This window comes from Cyprinodon variegatus, unplaced genomic scaffold (genome assembly GCF_000732505.1).
Source record: "Cyprinodon variegatus isolate N-32 unplaced genomic scaffold, C_variegatus-1.0 Scaffold6, whole genome shotgun sequence".
Lineage (NCBI taxonomy): Eukaryota > Metazoa > Chordata > Actinopteri > Cyprinodontiformes > Cyprinodontidae > Cyprinodon > Cyprinodon variegatus.
Window position 1 is genome coordinate 2,045,177 of NW_015150459.1, and position 26,621 is coordinate 2,071,797.

The following is a 26,621-nucleotide window of genomic DNA, read 5'->3' on the forward strand; positions in this document are numbered from 1 at the left end:
AGATAAGTAGTATTTTAACTTTTAAGTAACAAAAACTAAAGTTTCATGGTTACAACAGTTTCACCCTTGACATGAACTTAAGTCAAACCTACCAAGTTATTTGTTGCTCCAATATGGATGTAATTCACCACATCTGGAATAAGAAGTTCTCCTCTAAACAAGAGGTTGGTAGTGATACTGTTAAAACACTTTACAGGACAGTATTTTATTGTTTATCTTTAACTCTTCACTATTATGTTATTCTTATACATTTTTTTAAGGTCCATATTTGTGTGACAATTTTTTCCTATAATCTTTTGGCTGCTGTAAATTTCTCCATTGTGGGACAATAAAGAGATTTTCTATTCTATTCTATTCTATACCATCATTCGAAATGTTTTAACATTCTAGTATATTAACATAAACAAACAATAGCAAATATTCAGGAATTAAATATTCACAATATAATAAGGACTAATAGAGAATTCATACCCCTTTAAGAATTTGTGTTTATGTTTTATAGGGGTCTAATAAGAACAGCTACTCAACCCATTTAAAGTATATCCAATATAGAGCCATGAATCTATTTAAACAGCACTCATGTATAAATATTTGTGAGCTTTATCAGCAAGGGTTTCATGAATATCTATCTATCTATCTATCTATCTATCTATCTATCTATCTATCTATCTATCTATCTATCTATCTATCTATCTATCTATCTATCATCTAGTGTGTGAATGTGTAGTTTAGGCTTGGTATTTCACAATATGCAAAAGTTCTCGCAGTCTGATATTGTTATTTTTGCCCTGATTAATGTCTTCCAGGTTAATTATGCCAAAGGATTCTGCTTACTTTCTGCAGTAGAAACGCATTGAAAAAGCCTTACATTGAACACATCTCAGTAGTTATGTCCCTGAACTGTTTGTCTTAGAATATAATATTGTAGCTGTGGTTCTGACAAACAATGATCAGGGCAAAATCGAACCCACATTTGCCTGTTTCGCGGGATTTAGTCTGTGCGCATGCGCCTTACATTGAGTTAAGCGCGGGACTGCAGAAGAAGGAAAACAATTGCTATCCGCAGCCCTCGACCCCGTTTATCAAAGTTCATAACATTTACGTTTATTTTTAATAACTTATATCCATAGTGTCGGTATGTGGAATCAGGGTGAGTTCACTTCCCATATTGTTGAGTATTTTGAAAGCGTCTGTTTTGCAGTTGTTACCCTAACTGTCGTCAACGTTAGCTTGAACTCGGCGTGCTCCTTTGATGTTAGCTGAGCTACTATTGGTTAAAATGTTCTCTTTTTTATGAATATGGCATGCAAACTAATGAAAAACGCCAACGTGTTTGTATTTTCAGGGGGATACACTGACTCTGCGATGGTCGGGGGTTATACTCAATCTCCTGGAGGTTTTGCATCCCCAGCATTGTCCCAGGGAGGAGAGAAGAAAGGGGTCAGTTATTATTATTATTATTATTATGTTAAAGAGTTTAACACTACAGAAAACACTATAGAGATGACCTCTTAAACTAAGAAGGCTGAGCTACTGTAATGTAGGGTAATTAACCACCTTATGCTGCTGTTCCCATGTGTATAAGCCTTTCTCATATGAGTGTGTTTATAAATATTTGTGTTTTCGTGGCGTTATGTCTGAAAGAATGGACTACAATCTCTTTTTATAGGGCATTAAATTTGATATAATCTTTTTCATTTGTCAAATTAGAGGACCCGTGCTACACAAATCATCCCCTGCACTGTGTCCCAGCTGATGTCTGCCTCTCAGACAGAAGAGACCTTCAGAGTGGGAGAAGTGGAAGTGACGCAGGTACGTTGATCCAGAGGAGTGCGTGGATCCACAGCATGCACCCCACAGCTGCTATAACTTGATAGATTACTTTTGGGGTTGTCGTTATTTTTACATTGAATACTTATAACCATGAACACACAATGATGAATGTTTTTTTCTAGGTCACCATTGTGGGCATCATAAGAAGCACAGATAAATCTATGACCAACATCCAGTACAAGGTGGACGACATGACAGGTGCTCCTATGGACGTGAAGCAGTGGGTAGACACCGAGGTATGTGGTTGTTTTCTACAGTTTTGGTGAGACACTTACTTGTGCTTATCATCAACATGAACATTTTTGGGTTTTACAAGTTTTAAAAGTTGTGCATTGCTGTGGATTTTCTGAGGTCCTCATGCATTCAGCACATTTGTATGACCTGATGACAGATAATCTTACCTTTCTTGTTTTCAAAATACAAGCAAAAATTAAAAACTTTTTTTAAAATATTGGCTTCTTCACCTATTGTAAAACCATTGTTGGGTGTATTTAAGGATTTTTGTCCTGTTTGAACTATCAAGTTGTAAGTATCTGTCCTAAACCCAACTTCAAAAGGAAGTTGGGTTCATGGATGAACCAGAAAATGATAAAATATTCAGAGTGTTTCAGAAAGACATTTTACTCAATAAATTATTTGGCTTGTATTTATGTGTATTATTTGTGCTTTTATTTGAAACTTAGATCATATTACACATTAAGGGAAAACACACTACAAAGTCAAAGCTGTGTTTTAACAAAGTAGTCATAATTTTGGAAAATATATTTCTTGTATTATTATTTCCTCCTGAAAAAAAATTAAATGCTCCAAATTTCCATTAAGAGTCTATTTAGAGTTCTCTGTAAAACTGGAGTCTAATTTAATAGACAGTGTTTATATTATCTTATGAGAGGTGCCAAATTATAATGGGTCATATTATTTCTTATATTTTTAAACTAAATGGGAATTACAAAAAAAAAAAAAAAATAATAAATAAGGTATCATCTGCTTTCAAATTTCACTTGGTTAGACAACCTCATTAGAATACCTTTTTTTCCCCTTGCTTTATTTATGTATTTTTTTTTTTCTCCTTTCTAGGACCCTAGTGTTGACAGCACTGTGTTGCCCCCAGGAACATATGTCAAAGTGTCAGGAAATCTGCGCTCCTTTCAGGTAAGTTGGACAAAATTAAGCCTCATTCAAAGTTAACCACATTTAACCTGCCAGATAAGAAGTTTCATCTGCATCAACAGACAGACATTTGTTTAATACTAGTAAAAGTATTTATGATGTTCGTTGACATGAGGAAACAGTTTATTTTATAGCCATGTTAATTATTCTAAGCTAAAGATGTTTCTCTTCCTTTCCTAGAACCACAGATCTATTGTAGCATTCAGTGTCAGGCCGCTGGAGGACATGAATGAAATCACCTCACACATTCTTGAGGTTGTCCATGCTCACATGGCGCTCAGCAAACCTCAAACTGTGGTAAGAAATAGGATATTTACCCTTTAATAAGACTTAACTGTATTTAATACTCGAGAATGAGGAAGTACAGTTTAGTCCATAAGCATAGGCCCTCTGTGTTAGTTCCTCATTTAGCTGTATACTCAGAAACCCAGCAGAGCCTCATGAGAGCTTTAGTGTATTTCATCTGGTGTAGTTAAGCGGAATCTCTGTTATTAGAAAGTAAGACTGTTTATCAGAAGCTGCTCAGTGTGGTGGGGTTTTTTCTTGTGCCACAATGCAAAGAAAGACCTTTGAATTTAAACAAGTTGTGAGAGAAAAAAGTGTTTTGGTCCCTCTAAATATTGTGCCACGTTTAAAAACGCATCTATCTCAGGGACTTGCAAAAGTCGTTAGATATGCCCCTAAACTTCTTATTTTTCTTTTGATTTTTATTAGTAATGAAAATGATTGATCAAAATATAGCAACTAAATGTAAAGTGGAAAAAATGTGTTTGTGGATATGTGTTTTTTTTTTTTTTTTTGTAAGATTATGTGTTATTTTCCAGCCCCATTTACTTTACTAATCCCAAATAGAATTAAGCAAGACAGATTAATTCTCTGCATAAAAACATTAAGTGAGAGCCGTTGAGCCTCAGCTACCCTGAACCTGTCAGCCATGTTTTTTTATTTCTTTTGTGTTGCAGGCAAAATGCTCTTTTATACAAAATTAACAAAAGGTCACTTTAAATAAATAATTTTTACAGTGAAGCTTGGTGGGAATAATATTTAGCTTTTGGGCTGCTTCTTTTCAGCTAGGATGGGGAAGACGGTTCAAGTTGTGTTTAAGATTGTGGAGCAACTCTGAAAGAAAACAGTTGAAGGCTAACAAAAGCTGAAGTGGATGTTTACAATCTATCTGGTCAACAAGCCTAAACAGTAAGAGAAAGATGCAGCAGAATGGGATAGACATAGACAACACCAAAGGGGTCAAATCCTTTTAATTGATGAGTGATGTCTGATAATATTTCTAATAATGATGTTTGGTTTGGTTCAAAGTTTTCCGATTAAAGGCTGCTGAACTAAAACTTTAAAACTATAGCTTTTTCTTCCACTTCAATTAGAAACTGGTTTGTTTGGTTTCTAATGAAATATACCAATAAAACATTAAAGCTTGTAAATTAAAAACCAGGCCTAGGTGTAAGATTTTGTTCAAATGTAACAATTAGAAGATAGTTAAGTTGTAGTTTTTTTTTTTTTTTTTTTTATATATATATACACTTTATCTCCATAATGTATATTTTAACATTTTAATGCTGTCTGCCTGGTTCTAAATTGAGACAGAAGTTACATTTACTCTATGGTAGTAAAATTAAAAAACTTCCTCTACTTGTCTTGTTAGAATTAATTAACAAGTTTTACTGTCGTGAACTCTTCCTCTAATATAAGCTTTGCCAGCTTTATATGTTGTGTTTTCCCACAGACTGTGGGAAGAAGGTATTTAGTCACATAATCCCCGTTTATGGTCGGTTCTTCCTACAGCCAGGTATCGGTGGAGGAATGGGGGCCAACAGTACACCAATGCTTCACCAAGGCCCGGGGATGACCGGAGGGAGCTACGAAGGTGCCAATGAGAGCCCACTAATGGTCATCAATGGGTTAAATGCAAATCAGAACCAGGTTAGTCTAAATAACAATGAACTGGCAATATTCTTAGTCTTCCAAGCTTTGATACCGTATTCATTCTTTAACCGTCCTTTGCACAGCTCTGAAAACCAAGATGTATTATTGTTAGATTGAAACTATGAGTAGTTCATAATTGCTTTATCTTTTTTTTCTTCTTCTTCTTCTTTCTCTCACAAGGTGTTGAGTTTGATAAAAGGCTGTCCGGACCCACAAGGCATCAGCATTCAGGATCTGAAGCAAAGACTCAGTGGCATAAGTCTTGCTGTAATCAAGTAAGAGAACTTCTGCTTTTAGTTTAATAATGAGAATACAAAGAGGTACATTTTTATTTCATAACATCAAAATGAATGTTGAATCACTTTCAGAAGATTTTAGACAAATCTAGTTTTTTTTTAGTGATCATGAATACATTTAAAATGGAGAGAAAACCACATAAATGTAGAAATATTTTTAGCTCTATTTGAAGGAAATACAAATTGAAAAGTCGGTTTTATGAAATATGCTCCTAATTTGGTATGCACTGGGGAAAGAAGCTCATATTAAAACTGAAATCTTGCACAGATGCAGAAATCTTTTTCTCGCCAAACATCTTCCAAACAAAAACAAATTGAACAAATATCTGTGCATATTTTGTATTGTATACAAAACTTTATATTTGAAACTGTTAGTTTAAAAATGTTTTGCTTTATACTTTTCTTTTTGCTTTAGATTAAGCGCTTTTATTCTAAACTAGTTTTTCATTGCTAATCTAGACATGCCGATCATTGCTTGTTATTTGTTTCTTTCATCTACCAGGCAAGCAGTGGAATTCCTGAGTAACGAAGGCCACATCTTTTCGACCATAGACGAAGATCACTACAAATCAACAGACAATGATGACTAACCCGCTTCATCTTTGCAGCACTTATTGGGTTTCTTGTTTGAATTTAAGCTGTCACCTTTGTTAGTAAACAGTTAAATTAATCTGTGATCGTCGGCCTTTTTACCACCGAAGCGCTAAAATCTGGTTGCCTCGTATCTCTGGTCGATGCTGAAGAACACAGGCTTTGAGGAAACTTGTTTTTCACATCCTGTATTCCCCGAGCTCACTTCTGCATCTGTTCAAGTCAGAATAGCTTGGTTGTCCCTTAAGACCACACCACCTCCTCCCCCTGTATAACAGTTTGTACTTTTAAAGACTTACAACATTTGTATTTCTTTATTTTGCCTGTAAAATTCCCTTTTTCTATTATTAAAGATTATACAAAAAGCCTCTACTTTTTTCCCTTTTCTTTTAAGGCAGCTTTAGTAATGACACGACAAATATCATTGTACTTTGTACCATTTTATTGCATGAAAGGTTCAGCTTGGTTTCATGACATTTGTGCAAATTTATAACATTTTATGATACGTTTCATGCATATTTTATTACTTTAGCCTTAACCACAAGCATTAATTTGAATCTCAGGATTGCATGTTTCGCAGGACGCAAACATGCACAAAGGGTTTTGATGAAGCATAAATGGGCTTTGTAGCACTTGATGAAATTATACCATATAGTTTGAATATATTTAGTCAAAAAAAAAAAACATGTATTCATAGATCAATGTGGTTGGAGGGCAAGTTTAAATAGGTTTAGTTTCTCCTCTGACTTTGTTTAGTTTGCCTAGCCACTGTAGCCAAGTCAAAATAGACGCCTTTTTAGGGAAATGCAATCCTTCCCCAAACCAAGTGACAGTAGCGCGTCTTTTAAAAGAAGTCATATTTTCTTTATATCATTGTGCAGTTGCTATGACCCTAAACATATATACACTAGGTAACTCCCTAGTATTGCACAATATAGAAACTGTAAACTACGAAAAACAGCCTTTGCAATATATACACCATATAGTTAATTCAACATCCTCAAAGGATAATATTTTTAGGTTTGATTGTAGTAACCTGGCTACTAATACAAGCCTGCTTCACAGCAGACTGACTTGTAAAGAAAAGGAAAAAAAAGTATTCCAAGTATTAAAAAGCTGAGGTACCCTTTAGAAGTGAAGAGTGACTGTATTTATCTTTTTTTTTTTTTTATCATGTGAAAACATGTCGATAAGCATCCTTTTTTAAGGTCAAGGTTTTAAAATTGGTCCACCCGAATTTAGCTAGGGGATACTTGATACCTAAATTTGGCGTCTCGAACCTCTCTTTGGCTCAGTCCATTTCATCATCACCTACCCCCTACTATTAATTTTTCACACAGACGTCTTCAAGCAGCTCTTCAACTACAAAGACTTGTGGTTTAAAGGTTGTCTGTTCCATTAGACTCTACCCTGGAGAGTTTATCTTTGCAGGATGTGGTTTAACTACAAATTTCCTAAGTATTCAAAATACAGAATATTCAAGCTTCTGGTATATATAAAAAAAAAATCAAAAAGGTCTTCCACACTGTACTAAGGATCTTGTTAAGAGTACCGGAGTGGCATACAGTGGGTTTTGACCCACATTCTTGAAGCCCTCTTCAGAACACATGCCTCCCGCTCCAACCTTTGAGCTAAACCCAAAACGTGCAGGAAGCATGAAAAGAAAACAGGTGCCATGAAATGTAATTTAAATTATACATACTCTATGAATTCTGTAACTCTGCTTACAAACCAAGCAGTTATAAAAACGCTAGCTGCAAAACCCCTGAGGTTTTGATGTCGGTTCAACCCCTAGCAGGATAAGGACCCACAAATTAAAGCCTATTAAAAGTCCTATGTAGGTCAGAACATATTTTATCTCGAACTGAAATTAAAAACAAATGCTCACGTTTTGCATAAATAATAATAGTTTACAAAAGACCTGAAAGCAGTCTTCAGAGAATAATAGACATGTCCCTGATAAGCTGTTAGACATACTCCTGCAGCTGTAACTGCAAAGAAATTAGGATTTTTTTAAGGCAGTGGTCCCTAAACCACTTTGGTTTATAAGGTATCCACACCCCCTCCACCTGTTAACCATTTTAACAGTTAAACAAAGGAAAAGCCAATGACAGTTCATTAAACAAAAACATCAAAATAAACCACAATCTCCTTTAAATCACAAAGCAACCACCTATATACCCTAATTGTAATTATTTTAGGTTTAACTGTTTATTTTATCGTTCAATTTGTTGAGAACACTTTCAAAATGGAAAATCTATTCAATTAATTTCCAACACACCCCTGGCAATTACACTGCGCCCCACAGACTGCTTGTCCACACCTGGAACCAGCCTCTATGTTTTAAGATATTAATGCAAGGCGTAAATACAGATGCATACTACACCCTTTCAATTCTTTTTTACAAATAACTGTTTAATTTTCCAGCTTTAAGATGAAGCTGTCTTTTGTGTTGGCCACATAAAGCCTACAATGTACTTGTGTTTAGAGGTTATAATGTGACACATTATATTAAAAAACTATGAAAGATACCAATGCACATGTGCCAGTATTTGCTCCTTTATGAATTAATCAGCTTTGGTGCCAGCTGGACATTAATGAACATATATAGATGCAGTTTAGCCCTTTTGAACTCTATCAGATCCTTTCAGTCACCCTATTCTCTTCCTGCTTTCACCGCATTTGTTTGCTGCCTGGTATCCCCCACCCCTTTATCAGGCAACAGGTGCAAATGATGAAGAGATATTCAGTGTTTTTGAGTTCAGCTGTCAGTGGTATTGCTAGTTTGCATTATTGGTGTAGCAGCTAAGCTAAAGTCGCACTTAAAAAAAAAAAGACTTGGCAACTCGAATCCATCCGCCGGCGCTTTCTGTGCTTTTTTTAAATAAAAACATCTGCCGTGAAAAATAAAAAAGCTTTTCAATGATGGAGCACAGAGGAAATTGAGGAAGTAGCATTGACAACCTCGACAGACAAATAATTGAAGTACAAGTACTTTCTAACAATACTAGTCACCATAGTAACAGTACATTTTTTTTCTGTGCTAATGTTTTACTAAAGCCTGAGGAGTTTGAGCACAATGTAAATATTTATAGACAGTTTGTTTCTTCTAAACTAGACTCTACGGTTCTAATTTAGCTTCTTCTGATTTCAGCACTCCGTGCCCACATTCAAGATAATATTGTTAGATTAAACTCACATTAAAGTTACAAAATGGCTTTTCCTGTTAATAGAACATCACACTTTCTTGTGCAGTTTTAACCATAGTTACTAAAGTCTCATCCAAAGTTTCGTAGTCATGGTCACTTTCCACGTCTGCAGGCGCGTCATCAAGGTGCTCTGAGAAAGACAAGAAAAAACAATATGAAATTATATTACAAGTATTTGCTCTGTCTTTGAAACTAAAAAATATATTTTCCTTAAGTTATTTTCCTAATTTGTTATAATCTAAACTATTGTGTTATATTTTAAGAAATAACTTTATAGTATGAAAGGAAAACTAATAGGACGACAGTGACTTTCTAAGGTCTGGGATGCTTGTGTATTTTAGTGATATTGAATAATATTATGCTGATTAGTTATTTAAAACGTTTGTCCACCTTTTACATCGTATATATTGTGATGAATTCAAGTAAGAGATGTGTTTCAAGAAAACAAGTAAGAAAAGCTGCAACGATCTGGTTGCTCAACTGCCCACAACCTTAGAGTTATGCTGTTAAACCACATTTTTAACATTTTAATGTTCAGTCTCCTTGACTTTACATCTGCCAAAAAATGTATTTTTGATTAATCTGAAATTAACTCCAGCTGACCAAGGGTTCCCCTAAAATATTGCCAATTTGTATTCCTTCACATAGTTTACAGAGAAAATATATTACAATATATATATATCATTCAGGAGAAAGTTAGAATAAGATCTACCACATTACATATTTGCAGTGAAGGCAGCCGTACTTCCGCTTTAAACAGAAGAAGAGACTGAAACAGGCCAGAGTGACTTTGAGGAATTACCAGCGTTATTTTCTGTCAGATACTTCTTGTGTTATAATGAATATATAAAAGGATACATGCTATTCTGGGATTGAGGAACTTTTCCAGATGTCTTCATCTAAGAAAGTTCCTAACAGTATCATTACATTCTAATAGATAGAGACTTTTTACGACATTAAGTGATCACATAAAGTCACTTCAGGTGGCCAATATGTTATAATAGCCTCACAATATTATTGACTCAGTGCAGAAGCTAAATGAGATGGTGCTTCAAGTGTGTTTTTAATTTAGGGCTATGCTGAGAAGAAATGTAAATCTGCATTAATAAACTGTTTAATTAGGAGAGAATATGTTTAAACTAGTGCTGTCAAAATTATCGCGTTATTATCGTGTTAACGCAAGGCCATTTTAACGGCGATAATTTTTTTAACGTGAGATTAACGCTATGTGGTTTTATGGTACAATTTTCCAAGTACATCCCGCTGCAGCCTGCGGGAAGGCGGGGCTATTTTCCCCCAGTCTATGCATTTTCCATAGGCTTCGAGAGCGGAGCTCCTCAAGGAAAAAAGACGCTCATACACTGGGTGACGCTAGTGCCTTTTCTTTAAGCCCCACCACCAACAAACTAGTTGAGTGTCTGGTGCCTATAGCAACCTGAAATACGCTGAGAAAACAGATTACTGAGGTGAAATGGAATCTGCTACGGCACTCTTGCTGTCTGTGTACGCCACAGGTCAGTATCGTGTGTGTGTGTGTGGGTGGGTGTGTCTGTGTGTGGGTGGGTGGGTGTGTGTGTGTTCTCATTTTTGTTAAGAGGCTGAAAATTAACTTTCTAGAGCATAGACTACCTCCATCTAGTGATGTCGGTCTATTGATTTTGATGTATTGATTGAAAATTGTTCATTATTACCTTGGTTAATTAACATCTAATGTTAACTGTACTGCATTTTATAGCAGTAGGGTAAAATGCTTGTCCTTGTTCAAAAGACTGTATTAACTGTAAAGACTGTCTTTTACATCAGCCTGTTTTCAGGGCCTTTTTTTTGGCTACATATTTGTTATTTTTTGCTACATGCCTCCCCATCTTCTTGCCATATGTTTCTATGGCATAAATCAGTGTCTGTGACCTGTTTTCATTTTAAAAAAAGAACATTGGCACAAACCTAGCCTGTATGTATTTTTTGTATGTCATCGAGAGTATTTAAATGATTTTCAATCAGAAAAAAAATTTGCGATTAAAATGCGATTAATCGCGATTGACAGCACTAGTTTAAATCTAATCTTAGAATGGCAAAGCAAAAAGAAGATCCTCACCCTTTACTATGGTTTGATGTATCTTTACATAAGTGTTTGGAAGGGCCTTGCTTGTTTTATCTGCAGTTGAGCACTTTCTTGGTACAACAGGAGGAGGGAGGTCATCGTTTAGGACCTCCTAAAGCAGAAGAGGAAATTGTCATTATAGCAGAAAATGGCAAAGACACTTCAGCAAGACAGAAGAAAAAAAAGCTTCTCTTTTTGACTATTATCAAGACTTTTTCTAAGAAACGTTATACTGCACGAATCTTTACAATGAAACATGCTGAACAGTACTCACTGGAGGAGGGGGAGCTGGAGGCCTTTTCTTTTGATTCAGTGTTAAATCGTTCAACTTCTCTGTTGGGATGGTTTTATCCTTCTTTTTCTTTGGATTTGCAGATTTTTTGGTAGATTTAGCTGTTTTTTTGACCAAGTTTGACGATGACAGATCTCGTTTTGGTGGTCGAGGGGGAGGAGCCTCGTCCGAGTTATCCTTTTTGCGAAAATCATAAAAGAATGTGTCTGTCACCTCACTAACCTTTTCTATGAAACACTTTGGGCAATTGTCCTGAGCCCATGGTAGGGGCTCCTGTGTGAAAGAGACAGACATAGAAAGCCACTGGGGCAGGATGTGGAAACAGTGGTCCGGTCGATCTTGAAAGCTTGCCTGGATACTGGGCTCCAACATTGCCCCCTCGATTCTTAGACAAGAAGATCCGAATAGTGGATCCGTCTCTAGTTCAGTGTCTCGACTCACCACTTTGACGTCCAGTGGCAAACTGAACTCCTTTCCCAAATCACTGAGTTTATACTTTTTGTTTTCGCTGAGAATCTCTACAAAGTGACCCTGCATGTAAAGAGGCAGTAAGACCTCCTCTTTTTCCTCCTCCTGTTTATCCTTTTGTGTATTCTCTTCCTCCTCATCCTCATCCTCATCTTCTGGCTCTTGGAGACGATGACACAAAAGAGCCTCCACAGACTGCCTCTGCCCTTTGATGTTTTCACCAGGTAACTCCATTCTAGTGCAGCTCACAATCTTAAGCTTCTCCCCAATGCTGAGGTCTGGCATACCCTCCTCCTCCACTTCTTCACAGTTCCTTGTCACGCTCACCGTGAGTCCCTGTGTCTGGGTTGAAGCAACATACAGCTCGTAAACTGAGTTGAACTCTCTTGGACGCCTTCGAAACTTTCCACCATACTGCTGGGAAACAAGGAAGTACTGCTGATTCTTCCGGCCCTTCAAGCTGGACATCAGGACCATAGGTGTAGTTCCTTTCTTGTGCAAGACCAAGTTGGTGCTCTTGACAAGCCCTGGTAGCCAGGCACACTTAAAGAAAGAGCGGCTCTGAGGCTCTTCCAATATCTCTGCCACTACAGGGAATGAATTGTCCGGCTGCGACAGGACCTCTGTCAGGCTTAGAGGGGTCACGAAGTTTACGTCTTTACACACATCAGTGACATCAACAACATCCACCTCTAGGCTGGACGGAAACCTCAACACGTTCTTTCTCACTGTGAAGACAAAAGTAAATAAGATGGAAACAGTGACATAAAGTAGGAGAAAGAGACAATGTCATTTTTTCTGGTTAAGTATCTGATGTGAACCCTCTTCTGAAGTAAAAAAAACAGCATCACAGTTAGTTAAATATTACCTTGCGAATACACCAGATTAAACCTTTCCTGTTTAAGGTCAGTTAACCATTACCAGAGTAATTTGTTTAGTGACAAAATTTTTTTATGATTTACTATCTTAGAGGTGTTTTATTGCTTTCTTTTTATTCTGTGTTTTTACATGCATTGAGATTATCGTGTCAACCTATGGATGATGATGCTCTGGCTTTTTGAAGTTCTGATAATTCAAATCATTTAAACAAATTTGAGGCACACCAGTGATTAAGGGAATGCATCAGATGCATAATTTCCTTGTATCGCAACATGGGGAAATCATTAAGCTGTTAAATCTATGCTTTTCTTTACCACGTCTATGAATTTCATCTAGAGGTTTGCTTTTTTGCTTTAAAGTCTTTGCTGTCACTCTTCAAGCTACATCTCTAACTTGAATCACTCCTGATTATGGTCTCCATCCACTTCACCCTGCCTGGACCATCTCCTAGCCTGAACTCTGCCATCTCTTCTCACTCAAGCTTTCCATCTTCCACGCCCTTATTCACATACATATTTTCCCTCCAAATTACTCTTTACTCTCTTGCTACTTTTAACAGATAAAGCAATGTCATCTGCAGACATCATGTACACAGAAGCTCCTGTCTGACCTCGTCTATCTCTTACCATTACAAACAAGGAGGAATTGTGAGCAATTTTTGATGTTACTCTACACTTTCCTTAAACCATCACTGATTTCAAATTGACACCTTACCTCTTACTGTCTTCATGCCTGCCCTGTATCATCCTTCATAATTGTCTTCCACCCCTTACTTCCTCATGCAGTATGACAGTTCCTCTTTGAGTACTGTATCATATCTTTGTCTAGATGTGGTTTATGCTAAATAGCCTGTATTTGAATAGCACTTTATCAAGTCTGAGGTCCCCAAAGACCTTTTCACTAAATTAACACACATTCACACTGGACGAAGTGGGGCTGCCATAAACAGATGCCACCGGGTCCTCTGATCACCATCAGCCCACTATGCTGTGAAGTGTGTTGTCCAAAGGCACAACGGCTAAGATGGATGGAGCAGGGGTTCGAAACAGGGACCCTTTGCACTTTCTCTGCATGAATTTCGAACATCTGCAAACTCCTCCTTCAGTGTCCAGACTAGGTTTTCATTAAACAAGCCAGTAAAAAACTCAACTGCCCTCTCTTCTATAAGTATCCATACCTAAATATTACTGTCATTCGGACCAACTGCCTTTTCATACCTCAAGCTCTTCAAAGCTCCCCATAATCCATCCTATTTGAATTACTTTTTTTTCATGTAAAATATGTCTCCAAAATGGCAAAAAATGATGTATGCTAAACATATAATGCACACTCTAAAACTAATCGGAGCAGGGGCAGTTATAGCTGCACCCTGGTAGGCCCCTCCTTTGATCTAAATATGAACAAATTATTGCTTTCCTATTTTGGGCGTACCAACATATTTTGATATTAATATATAGCTACAATTGTGGTCAAAACCTTGGAATATAAATCTTTTTAAAGCTGAGATTTGAGAAATTACTAATTTTATAGACCGCTATACTTACAGTTCATGATGGCCTGGACCTGGTAGATTGGACTGAAGACAAGGATTCGCTCACACTTGGTGGTCTTAACAAAGCGAAACCTTCGAATGCGAAGGCAAGGTGAAGACATGATCTCCTTAAGAGTGTAGCATTCCTCACTCTCGCATTCGTAAAACTCCCCTCGAGACGACAGAGGAATGCAGACTTCGGCCGAGGCCTCCGTTTCCCCTCTTACATGGCAACGCACCATATCCTCTTTGCCCTCATGCCTCTGGATGGAGAGCACAGTCAGGGCTTTGCCTGCCCCCAACGTGAGACTGCCGAAGGTCATCTTGGTATGGCTGGTGAAGGTAAAAGGAAGGGAGTCATCGAGGCAGACGGGCCTCAGGCTTAACATCTCCTCAACAGAAGAGTATGGCATCTGCTCGGGGACCACTTTGAAGAGTCCTAGAAAAAACAGAAGTGCTTTAGCGAACGACAAATAAAACAAAACAGAAAAAACATAATTTTTGCAATTATGTAATTCCAACAAACCTGTGTGAGTGATCGGCAACTCAAACGTTTCATTTTTAATGACGTCTTCACAGGAAACAGACTGCAGTTCAATGCCAATGACCTTTACGAGATCCCCAGTCGAAAAACACACTTCACTTCCAGAAATTTCATATATCGAACCTTATCATAAGTAATAAACCAGAAAAGGGACAAAAAGTTACATTTTTCATTAAAGATCCTGTATATATTCATTATTTTGTTATATTGCAGTATCAAATGCAGCAACAAATGCTTGGCCCTCTTCTTTGGATACTGAAACATCTGACCAATAGTTAACAGATTAAGTTATATAACCATAGAGGTTTGAAAAAGATACAGACTCATTTTAACACTCAGACACAGTTTAATCCAATCTTGTGTGATTAATTCTATTTTCTTCGCCCCTGTTACCATATAGTCTCAGATTTTAATTTCCCACACTTTAAAAAAAGATGAAGGCTTACCTTGAAAATAAACTCCAGAACAAACTTGCAAAATTTTTGGCAAGCTGGCATTGTCCAGTGAGGCAATGAATTCTTGAAGCGGCAAAGCAATGGTGCCTGCCATTGCTGTTCACTGAGCTGCAAATCAGAAATAATGGCAGAGTGTAAATGACGAGTGCAGTAAAAAGAGGAGTTACACTCACAGCTGAAAACCACAAAAGCAAATGAGGAAGTGACAGGAGCTGAGTTTTTCTTTGCACAAGTTTTTTTTTTTTTTTTTTTCATTTAAAATGGGAAATGCTCATTTTTGGACATTGTTTTATTGCAAAGATTTGGAAAAATTGGCTTTAATGTTTAATTTGATCTACTTCACTTTTACACTGAGTGCCAACAGACCGCAACAATGGGAAGAACAGTATAGGAAGGACATTTTTCTAAAACAAAACAATAAAATCTTTTTGTCGCATTTTAAAGTAGCTGTCTTAGGTAAAACACTAACATTTTACACTACACAATGTCTGCTTGAAAATAGCACCCTAAAACAGAGGCTGTAACTTAAAACACTAACCAGAAAATAACATAATCACCATCCTATATTTAAACTTCCATTAAAATTCAGCATTTTTTAAAATAATGTTGCTTTCTGATACGTCTTCATGGTGGGAGCTTCACCTTACTCTAACTTATTTACTCTAACACATACAAGGAAAAGTCAGCACCCTCACTTCCTTATGCTGCAGGGAGAGAGACTACAACACACAGAGCATGCTTCTGTCTTTGTTACGAGGCGTACAGCCTAAACCCACAGTTTTGAAACGAGGCACACACAAAAAACAACCTCAAACAACAGCCTGATCTGTTGGTTTGATCCCCCTCCCCCCACAACATCACACAAAAGCTGCTACGTCCTTTCAGTCAATATAATACTGTGTGAGTTGTGTGGTGTTGATCTACTCAAACTATTATTAAATCTTTCTTTCAGTTGCACTTTATACTTAGGTGTTATAAGTGAGAAGTTGGGGACCTCTGCTGCTTCTTTTTAGAATTTAGATTTTTTTGGGAGATGTTTCATTCAAGCTAAGATCAATTAAAAATGTTCAAAAGCAAAAACAGGCTAATTATTTATTCACTACTCAGTTCAATCACAGAAACTGGTATCTTTTATTTTTTTACTGCCACTTATTGTCTCTTTTCTTCTACATGTTTAGTCTGAAGCATTTAAAGCTAAGGTGAAAGAATCTCCTTGTAGGAAAAACATAAAATGTGAGCTCCACAGATCTTGCACTTATGGAGGAGCTGCAACTGATCGTCTCCCTGAAGACACTATCCCCACAGAAAGACATGTTGGTGACAGCGTTATGCTGTGGGAATGCTTTTCTATGGCATCTTGCAAGATTTAAAGAGAGAAGAAATATTCTAAATAGAGCATAATACGAGAAGAAAAAATCTTTTAGAGGCTGTAAAAAAACTTTTGGACTCTGACTGGGACAGGGGCTAATATTTCAGAGGGGAAATGATCCAAAACATACAATCAGGTTTTTACCAGCTTTTTAGCCAATGGGAAGGGAGTCAAATGCCGATTGTTAGCAAGTCGACCCGTGTTTGAAAAACCCTTTTTAGCCTGCTAATTTGCGTGGGAAAGAGGTGGAATAGCTTACCGTATTAAATGTGCCATTATTGGACAGGCTTTTGTTTTAGTTTTAATTGTTACCATGTTTTACCTTTGTCAGTTTGCTGCTGATGCACCTGTTTTTCCCACTGAGCCACATTAAAGAATCATTTTATTTTTTATCTACTCTACTCAGTTTGAATCATACTAAGTAATAGAGATGTCCACTCAAATTTCAGCCCAAGTCTTAAAAAGGTGTATTGGCTTAAACCTGGATTGATGGCCATCTAATTTGATTGAGCCTCACTGTTTAAAAAAAAATAGCTAGGCCTATATATTTCTATCCTTAGATGTGGAAACCTTTTAGATACTGTAAAATACTCATACATTAATTTCAGCAAACACTGGCTCTACAAAGTCTGGAACCAATTAGACTGGGGGGAAAATGCATTGATTTAAGATTTCTTTTTGTTTGTTTGTTTTAAATGTTTTGAAATATAGCTCTTATTTTCCTCCCATTTATCAGTTATTCTCAAACAAAACAATATGTCACGTTTTTAAAGAATAAATTGAAACATAAAATAAAGTTAAGTGGAGCGATAATATGTTTGCATTTCTTTTCATTTTGCTCTTTAATTCTCTTTGACTTCTAGGTTTTTTCTTTAGATAATTGCTGTTTAAAGGTTTGTTAATTTGTGTTTTTTTTTATTAAAAATACTTACCTCGGAAAATGAAATTAAACTGTCTATATCATTTTCCAACTATATTTCCTTTACTAAAAGCGTGATTTTACGCGTTAATAGGATTACAACTACAAGTCCCATAAGCCCACAGCAAATTTCTCCCAGAATGCGCCTCGGCTTTAATGCGCTGAAGCAAGATGGCGACTAAAACAGTGAAAGACGGTCCTCCTTTTGATTGCCCATCATGGTGAGACAAATGCACACGCTAAAGTAGCCTCGCGCTGTTTCTAACACCGTACTTGTTGCAGATGAACACGATGAAAAACTTAAATTTAAATATGAACGTTTTTATCACAGATAAAGCTCGCCATCTCTGTGGCTAGCATTAGCATCATGTTAGGCTAGCTGGCTAACCCGTCAATGATGTTGGCAGTGAATTAGCCAAAATGACCAATGCATCGAGTTTTGGATGAGATGAATCCTTTTTCCAATTGAAGAAACAATTGTGGGCAAGATAGGAAATACTTTGTTTGCAGAGTTTCTCCTCGTCTTGATAAACATGACTTCTGCAGCCTGTTGACTGAATCAATCTTTATAGGGTGTCTAACCTTTTGCTTGCAGGGCAGGGAAACCGCCCACAGGTCTCCATTTGGACGTGATGAAAGGAGACAAGTTGATAGAGGTAACTAAATCTTTTCTAGATCTACCTTTTCAATGCATGTAGTTATAAAGCTGTGCACCAGATACGAGCTTGACAGTCTGTCGTGTCCCATATGAGGGGTTACTCTGTGGCTGCTCAGCTTCAAACGGTGCTAGAGCAACATCAGCCATGAGATTTAAGCCCCTCAGTGAAAGCAACATCGAGGAGTTATAACTCAGAGGCACAGATGCTGCATGCTTTGCTGATTTTATGTGTTTTCAGGGATTTATTCACACAGGTTGTTTCTTTTTTCCCCTCCCTGTAGAAACTGATCATAGATGAAAAGAAGTTTTACCTGTTTGGAAGGAACCCTGACTGGTGTGACTTCACCATTGACCATCAGTCCTGCTCACGGGTTCATGCAGCGTTAGTCTACCACAAACATCTAAAAAGAGTCTTCCTCATTGACCTAAACAGCAGTAAGACATCACACATAATTACACTTTTTTTTTTGCAAAATTTTCTTTGTTTTGGATAATGTGCGGCTAAATTGTAAAGAAAAAAGATCTAAAACCTGATCTAAAATATGTTTTCTTAGTACACTTTGAATTCAGGTCAGCTCTAAGAAGTAATGTCTGAAATTAAAGTACCGTAATATATCTTTTTTTTTTTTTTTTAAAGTAGATTAAAAAGAATTGATCGATTGCATTTAGTACAAGAAAAGTACAATAAAAGTTTTTTCCACATCTAGTAACCCTCAGCCATAGCTCTGACCAAAGGGAATTAAAAATAAACAATAAAAAGCTGTGATTTAATTCTCTATGTTGATTTTTTAAATGATTTATATATGCATTGTAACTAGAGCCTCCCTGCAATTAACCATTATTTATTTATCAGGAACAAATGCACTTAAGTATCTAGCAAACTATAACCAATAAGCTGTGTTTTACTTTTATTTAATATAATGATTTTAAAAAGCAAAAAAAACTAGGCACGCATCCAGGGTCCAAAATTTACTTTTTGACTTATGGGCCAACTGAACCCGAAGATAAATTAATTACCGGCCAAGTATGTTTTTATCCGAAAGAAAAAAAAAATTTGCTCTCATATTCTTGAGGAACATCTTATTTCACCAAGGAGGTATGTTAAATGCAAACAAAGTTACAGTGGAATATTTATATGACAGGGACAGTGTGCATTAAAAAGCATTGCACCAGAATTAGCCAATTCACATTATACATTATGTATACACATACATTTATTTAAGGTACACATTTGTGTGACATTTCTTTCTATTATCCCTTTGTTGCTGTAAACACCAGAATTTCCCCATTGTGGGACAATAAAGGGATTTTCTATTGTCATTACACTGTTACAAGTACAAAGCAACGAAATGTAGTTTGCATCTATCCAGAAGTGCTATACAGGATCTAAATATTTATTTACATGTATACAGAAACTGTGTATGTATGGACTAGGGATGGAACAGTTTATGAAAACCGTCCGAACCGTTCGGTTTGACTGTCGGTTCATGCGCTGCTCCTTTTTCTCATAGACGAAGCGTGTACACTCCTGAGCAGAAGGTGGCGGTGCTGCGACCAAAGCCAAACACCAGTAGTAAACAAGAAGAAGAAGGGAAGCAGCGTAGCTGGGTGTAGCAGAAAAAAAATCAGTTGTTGTGCGAGTGGGAAAGAACAGGAGTTGCGCCAGCAGCACTTTATAGGTCTGCTGTATGGGACCGCTTTGCATTTAGAGTGACCTACGATGACGGCGGAAAGAAAGTTGTGGATAAAAGTGCAACAGTGTGCAAGCATTGTGCAACACGTGTTGATTATGCTAACAGCAACACGACCAACATGTCAGGCTAACCCCGAAATCCCACATACTCCGTCAGCGCTCCGCTCCGCTGCGCTCCAGACCGCCTGCACAAAGCAAAGCATACAGCCTCCGCTGTGGCTCCCGTCTGCTCCGCTCAGAGTTCCTTGGAGATCCTAGAGGCCATGCGCGAGCTGATTAAATTCAAAGCAGCAAAACATGCGGAAATGATCCAGGGTTTCCGCGGATCATTAAAAATAATTACAATTCATTTTTTTTTTCATTAATTTCATCAATTTTTATGAGATTTCGGGGTAACAATAAACATATACCGAACCAAACCGAAAACCGTGACCACGAAACCTTGAACCGAACCGAACCTTGGATTTTGTGAACCGTTCCACCCCTAGTATGGACTATAAATGGTAAATATAAACGGAGAGTAATTGTGAGAGTATGAAATAAATAAATATAGAAGCTATATGCAGATTATATAAAAAGGTTAGAACATTGATTATATATATTAGTGAAGTTATAATATAGGGAAGATATTATAACATCATCATCATCTGCCAACATCACTGACAGAAAATGTTATGTGCTTTTATTAAATAAAGTTATTTAGAATTTCATCAAAAGATTGCAAATGCAAAATATTTTTATTTGATGAAGTTGCCACAAATTAAACCATTCAAAAACGGAGCCTGATACATTTACTGCCTTTGTGTTCACGGATGCTCTCCAGTTTTATAGATTTACAACTACTGATAATTTCATCCTTTTCCTGCGCATCTTTGTCATAAATCAGAGTGTCAGGCGAATAAGGACATGACTGAAGCACAAGTTTGGTTCAAACGTTTACTCACCTTGCGGCGAATGATGCTCTAGCATTAACTCGACCAATGAAAAATCTAAGTTGCATTTGGCGAGTAGCATCACCACATCGCATGACGTTTTCCAAAACGTGCATCACATCACCTTTTCTACTAATGTTATAATATAGCCTCATTCTGAAATGTATTAAATACACATTTAATAGACACAATATCCCACAATGGCAGTGTCTTCTCCTCTTCTTAAGATTTGAAGATGCATTAAAAAGTAAGAAATGCAAACAAAAAAACATGTACATATTTACTGACAGCTTACTTTGATTTAATAATTTGGTTTGTTTTCAGTGATAAAAGATAAAACAGAGCCTGGCTGCAGTATGTTCAGCATTATCCTGGCTCTTGATGTCTGGTTCTCTTGTGTGTCCTTTATGAATAGCCAGCATATCCGGGTAGAGTTTGCTTTCTAGATGCAGATAACTTACCAGAGAGAAGGAATGGGGAAGCATAAATCTCTTTTTTTTTTTTTTCACAATATTTCACTACTAAAGCTGTCATCACATGATATTTCTCATATCTTACAGCTCTGTAATATTGAAGAGAATAGAGTTTCCTCCCTGCTGCACCAAACAGTGTTTTCTATGGGATGTTCACTGTTGGAAAAAGTGGATTTTACTTTGTGGCTCTAATTTTATATGTTTAGTTGTGTCCCATCAGGGCTGATCAAACTGAAAACTGCAGTTTCTTTTTGCATCTCTTGAAAGCTGACAAACTTGGTTGACATTCTTCCAGAATAGTAAATGAGCTGAATGCAAGATCTTATAATAATGTTAGAATACAGTCTTAGGAGACATTAAGATGATTCTCATTTATTTATGTGTAATCTAATGTCAAAACTTTTTTTCATCAGATTTCAGGTTTTCCTAACATTCAATATCTTAATTTCAGCACATGGTACTTTCCTTGGGCATATTCGCCTTGAACCCCACAAGCCTCAGCAGGTTCCTATAGACTCTACAATATCTTTTGGGGCATCAACAAGGACCTACACTATAAGAGAGAAGCCCCAGACCCAAGGCACCACTGGCACAGGAGACAGTAAGACGGGGGATGAAGAAGAGCTCAAAGGACTGCTTGGACTTCCAGAGGAGGAGACAGAGCTAGAGGTAGGTTATTATTTAGTAGTGGTATAAAGTAGGTAGTTAACTCTACTGGGGTCATTGGGCTGAATACTTAAAAGTTCCTTGTTAACTTGTTGGCTATTATCTTTGCCTTTTGCCATCCAACATTTTTTTTTCTTTTGGAGTCTTATAAGTAGGCATGGGCTGGTATGAAATTCTGATGGTCTGATAACCTTAAGCATAAAAATCATGGTTTCACTCTAAATGCAAAAAAATTATTTTCTATTTCTGATGTGTGAATTAAAAAACAGAAAGGAAAAATAAAACTTTTTGATTTTTGGGCTGATTTTCAGCATAAATATTACAGAATAGTTTTTATGGCATCAACTCTTAATTTATTTTTATTTTTTTAACCTAAATCTCCCTTTATTCCACTGCAATGCTGAGTATGTTTTACTTTTATTTGTTTGTAGTTTCTTTAAAGCGCTTTGCAACTCAGCTATGCTCAAGTGTGTTCTTTCCCATCTTTAACACTTAGTGTTAAAGATGATGACAACCTCTTAAACACCTGCATGTATATGTGATCCACCGAAGTAATGATTTCAGATCGTTCAAAGGCAACAAAAAATATTTTAAGTGGAAATAAATCTTTGAATAAACTGTAACTTATAATGGACATTCAGCTTGGAGGTTTTTTCCCCATTTCCTTATTTATAAAGTACTTTGTATTTTCATCCAGCCCAGTCACAGAATGGTGGTATAATGGTCAGTTAACGTTTTTTTGTGTGTGATTTCTTTGGTCATCCAGAACCTTACAGAATTTAATACAGCCCACAACAAGCGTATCTCCCTCCTGACAATCGAAGAAGGCAACTTGGAAATCCAGAGGCCAAAGAGGAAACGCAAGAACTCCAGAGTTACTTTCAGTGAAGAGGACTCTATCATTAATCCAGGTCAATATAACACCACATTCAAGTAGAAATGAATGCTTTTGTTAGGATAGTTCAACTCCTATTTTTTAGTAAGGAAATATGAAAAGAGATCTAAACTTTAGGTAAATATTAGTATATAATTAATATTGGTTTTTCACTTGGTGTCTTTAACATCATAGTTCCCGCGGGTCCTTAAAAAGTCTTAAAACTAAGGCCTTAACTGGTATTAAAATAACTTAAATCCGTCTTTCGTAGGTCTTAATTTTTAAAACATCATAAATAGGATTATTTTTAGCATGATTTATTTTTGTAATCTAAATAAAACATTAAAATTGACCTTTTTTTTATTAAAAAAAAAAAAAACAGCTCGCCATTATTGGTTCCGTCCCGATAGCGGAACCAATAAAAGCGTTGTTGCGGCCGGGACATTTGGGAGATGCGCCATTAACTTTTTGTCTGGAAAACATGAGCAAGTGTAAATGTAACAAAAATTGGTTATCCAGCCAAGAGTTTTCTCCATGGCTAAAACCAGGGAACATACATGAGGCTCAGTGGATTTTGTGCAAGAAGCGATTCAAGCTCGGAACGATGGGAATTAAGGCAGTGGAGTCACGCATGCGAAGCGTGAAACACAAAGCGTCAAAATCAAGTTACAGAGAAACAGCCGGTATTTATCAGTTTTGTTCCACCCTTGTCTCTGCAACGCCTCCACTTATCACCAAATCAAACATACTAAGAAAACGATATAAACAAAAATAACTGCAAAAAAGACTTAGCACTGGTTATGTTGTGCCTTTAAAACTGATTTGTTTTGTTCCATGCTAAAACAAAGTTTGTGAATTCAGTTAAATAATTGTTAAAATATATCTGTCATTTGTGTGTTTTTAGCTTTCTTCCTGTATGGGAAGCATTTCAAAATTTGAAACATTGCAGTGGTTTATGTTAAAATAAACCTTTGGGTAAAGTTCTCGCAAGCAGGTTTTTCTTTTGTTTCCCGTGAATTTGGTCTTAATTTTTATTTCAAGTGGCATTAAAAAGTCTTAAAAAGTCTTGAATTTAACTTGCCTTATGCAGTAGGAACCCTGAACATGGTTCCTGACTGTGACCAAATGAAACTAAATATCAGCAGATGGCAAGAGTAAATTAGTTTTTTGAGGAATCATATTTTGGAACATAAAGATCGGATTGGAATAGACTGCCCATCTCTGCTGGATTGAACTCTTATTATAACATGGATCTTGCACATTAGCCCACAGGTTAAATCTTCTAATAAGTTAGACTAATGCTCTGTGCAGTAAAGTGTAATCATTGTTTTTTCTATACTTACAGAAGATATAGACCCCTCGGTTGGACGCTTTAGAAATATGGTGCAGACAGCAGTCATCCCCATGAAGGTATTTATTCTCTTTACATTTAACATGATCCACTCAGCTGACAGATTAAAGTGAGCCTTCTTTGTAGAGTGAATACATTGGTAGTCATGTATATGGCTTGTGAAGTCTTTGTTCCATCTTCCGTCTTTCAGAAACGAAGATTTGATAGTCAGAACACACTGGGTCTGGATGACTTTGCATCAAAGCGCATTCATGCCTACAGTTTAGGTGGAGGCCTTTACGGGGACTTACCTCCCACCAGCCATGAGAACAAGCCAACAGGAGCTCCAGGAGGGGCTGCCATGCAGGGTGGGCTTCCTCTACCTTTCCCCAACCCAGCACCAGAGGTAGATCTGGCCCCAGAGGCTCCCCAGCCCCCCATCACCCTCAACCCCACACCGGTCACAGCTCCGTACCTCCCAGAGACCACCCTCAACGAGCCACGGAAAAAGAAATACGCAAAAGAGGCCTGGCCGGGGAAGAAACCAACCCCTTCCCTTCTCATTTAACCCGTTTTTTAACACTGCTGACTCTCAGGTTCCCAGCAGAAACACCAGGGACTGTGACCTGCCTGAGGTGGAGCTCTTCACTTCTTTTATATGTTGTTATACAAGAGTGCAAAAATACACCACAGAGAACTGTTTAGTTTTATGTTTTTATTTACAGCTCAATACTGGCAATGGTATGAACTAGAGTGGCTCTTATAGGCTATAACAATTGAGTTATGTGTTAAATACCTTTTGAATTGATGTGAAGTTGTATTTTTACATGTTCCAACATTTTTCAGTCTTTCAGAATATTGTTAAAACTATTAAAAAAGGTCTGCAAAAAGTTGTTTTATTATCTTACTGCGAGAAATCAGGTCAGCCCTCAGACTTTAAAAGTGAGAAGAACCTTTGTTGATAAAGAGCTGCATTGGATTTTATAAAACATGTTAATAGAATGGGACCAGGTTCTGCAATGTTATTCAACTTTTGTCAGCTGAGGTGTCTTGTATTTCGCCTAAACGCCACTAGGTGGTGACATAAGCAAACGGTCCGTTATCAATCAGATGCTGCTGCTTAAAGCCATGCCTTTTTTACTTTACACGTTTCTGTGAAATTCGGTTTTGAATAATTTATTTACATATTTTCAGAACAAATGAATTGTAAATACAATCCGTTTTACAAGTTTTTTTTATTTGCTACTTACGTGGACTTTTACAAAGTACAATTATATCAGATTGGACACTAGCACAATAACCAATGAGTATCATATAAAGGTTACTAATAGCAGAATGTTCAGATTTAGACTGTTGCAATGCATAACATCATTTGTATAACGTCATTCTTAGCTAACTTTAAGCAGCTAATATATATATAAAAATAACCTCCCAACTCAACCTAAGGGTTACATTTTAGAAAGTGAATTAATTTACTAAACACACACACATGTGTAAGGGGCCCAGATAGAAAATGATTAATAAAACTGTAGTTGTGCTTTGCAGGATTTATCCTTTAAAATAAGCTAAACTTCAAGGATCAACAGCTTTCAGAACAGTTTGTAGTATTTACATTATCCTGTAAAATTTCAACTGGCCTCTGCAACATGTAAACAAACAGATAATTTTCTTGGATCTTTGGGTGCAGCTGATAATTTATTCCTCCCCCACATAAAACAAGACTTGATTCATTTTTATAAACCGCAGCAGTGACTTTCCATTTCATTGTTTGTGTGGATTTTGTAAAATGACTGTAAATAAAATCAGAAACTAATTTTGACTCATGAGCTTGTCTGTTTCATTTGAAGAGTAAAACCGTTGACCTACATTGTGACGGGGTGATCCCACTTTAACAATGCTGTGTGAAAATCTAGATAACCCTGCTACCATTTTATTACCTCAGCCTCATTACTTTATTGCCTTCCTCTTGAATCCGTAGAAGTCCTGTTAGCAGTTTTGGAAAGCAAACAGTAGCAGGTGTTCTGGTGTTGTCAGACCTCTGGCTTTGCCTACATGTAGAACGCTGATAATTCAAAGCTTAGAGCACACCATCCTGAATTTGCTATCATCATAATGGTAGCAGTATCGTGCAGGGAATGCCCTTCAGGATGGACAAGGAAACTTGTCAGATTTGATGCAAAGATGGATTAAGTTAAATCCAGGGCTATAATGAAATAACATGTTTGAGTTCAGAGGAAGAGGTTCAGAACAACAGCCCTAAAGATACAATCAGAGCTACAGCGTTAAGAATAAAGCAGTCATGTGTTCGACTTTGAGCTGAGAATCAGGGAAAAGGCTTGAAAATAGAATGTAACATATTCATATTCATCCAATCAGACTAAGCTTCAGTTTTTCTGCAAA

At 36.9% G+C, this 26,621-nt stretch overlaps 3 protein-coding genes across 4 annotated transcripts; 2 read left to right on the forward strand and 1 right to left on the reverse strand.

The window, feature by feature from the left end:
- The first annotated feature begins 995 nt into the window (after positions 1-995).
- rpa2 (replication protein A2) lies at positions 996-6,196 on the forward strand. The gene is made up of 9 exons (XM_015375269.1): positions 996-1,150; positions 1,346-1,440; positions 1,711-1,812; positions 1,956-2,069; positions 2,911-2,985; positions 3,184-3,300; positions 4,801-4,938; positions 5,122-5,216; positions 5,740-6,196. Exons 1-9 carry the CDS (start codon positions 1,138-1,140, stop codon positions 5,825-5,827), a joined length of 837 nt encoding a protein of 278 aa, XP_015230755.1. The 5' UTR covers positions 996-1,137; the 3' UTR covers positions 5,828-6,196.
- A 40-nt stretch (positions 6,197-6,236) lies between these two features.
- themis2 (thymocyte selection associated family member 2) lies at positions 6,237-15,987 on the reverse strand. Of its 2 annotated transcripts, none has more exons than XM_015375261.1 (7): positions 15,969-15,987; positions 15,299-15,415; positions 14,835-14,975; positions 14,322-14,747; positions 11,413-12,626; positions 11,133-11,250; positions 6,237-9,167 (listed from the first exon to the last, which is right to left on the reverse strand). In XM_015375261.1, the coding sequence occupies exons 2-7, from the start codon at positions 15,399-15,401 to the stop codon at positions 9,055-9,057; spliced, it is 2,115 nt and encodes a 704-aa protein (XP_015230747.1). In that variant the 5' UTR covers positions 15,402-15,415; positions 15,969-15,987; the 3' UTR covers positions 6,237-9,054. The 2 variants fall into 2 exon arrangements, with proteins under 2 accessions (XP_015230747.1, XP_015230738.1); XM_015375252.1 differs by lacking the exon at positions 15,969-15,987 and adding an exon at positions 15,846-15,918.
- A 1,749-nt stretch (positions 15,988-17,736) lies between these two features.
- ppp1r8 (protein phosphatase 1 regulatory subunit 8) lies at positions 17,737-25,928 on the forward strand. Its single transcript, XM_015374581.1, has 7 exons — positions 17,737-17,816; positions 18,191-18,251; positions 18,535-18,688; positions 21,803-22,020; positions 22,784-22,928; positions 24,237-24,301; positions 24,433-25,928. The coding sequence occupies exons 1-7, from the start codon at positions 17,767-17,769 to the stop codon at positions 24,787-24,789; spliced, it is 1,050 nt and encodes a 349-aa protein (XP_015230067.1). The 5' UTR covers positions 17,737-17,766; the 3' UTR covers positions 24,790-25,928.
- The last annotated feature ends 693 nt before the right edge of the window (positions 25,929-26,621 follow it).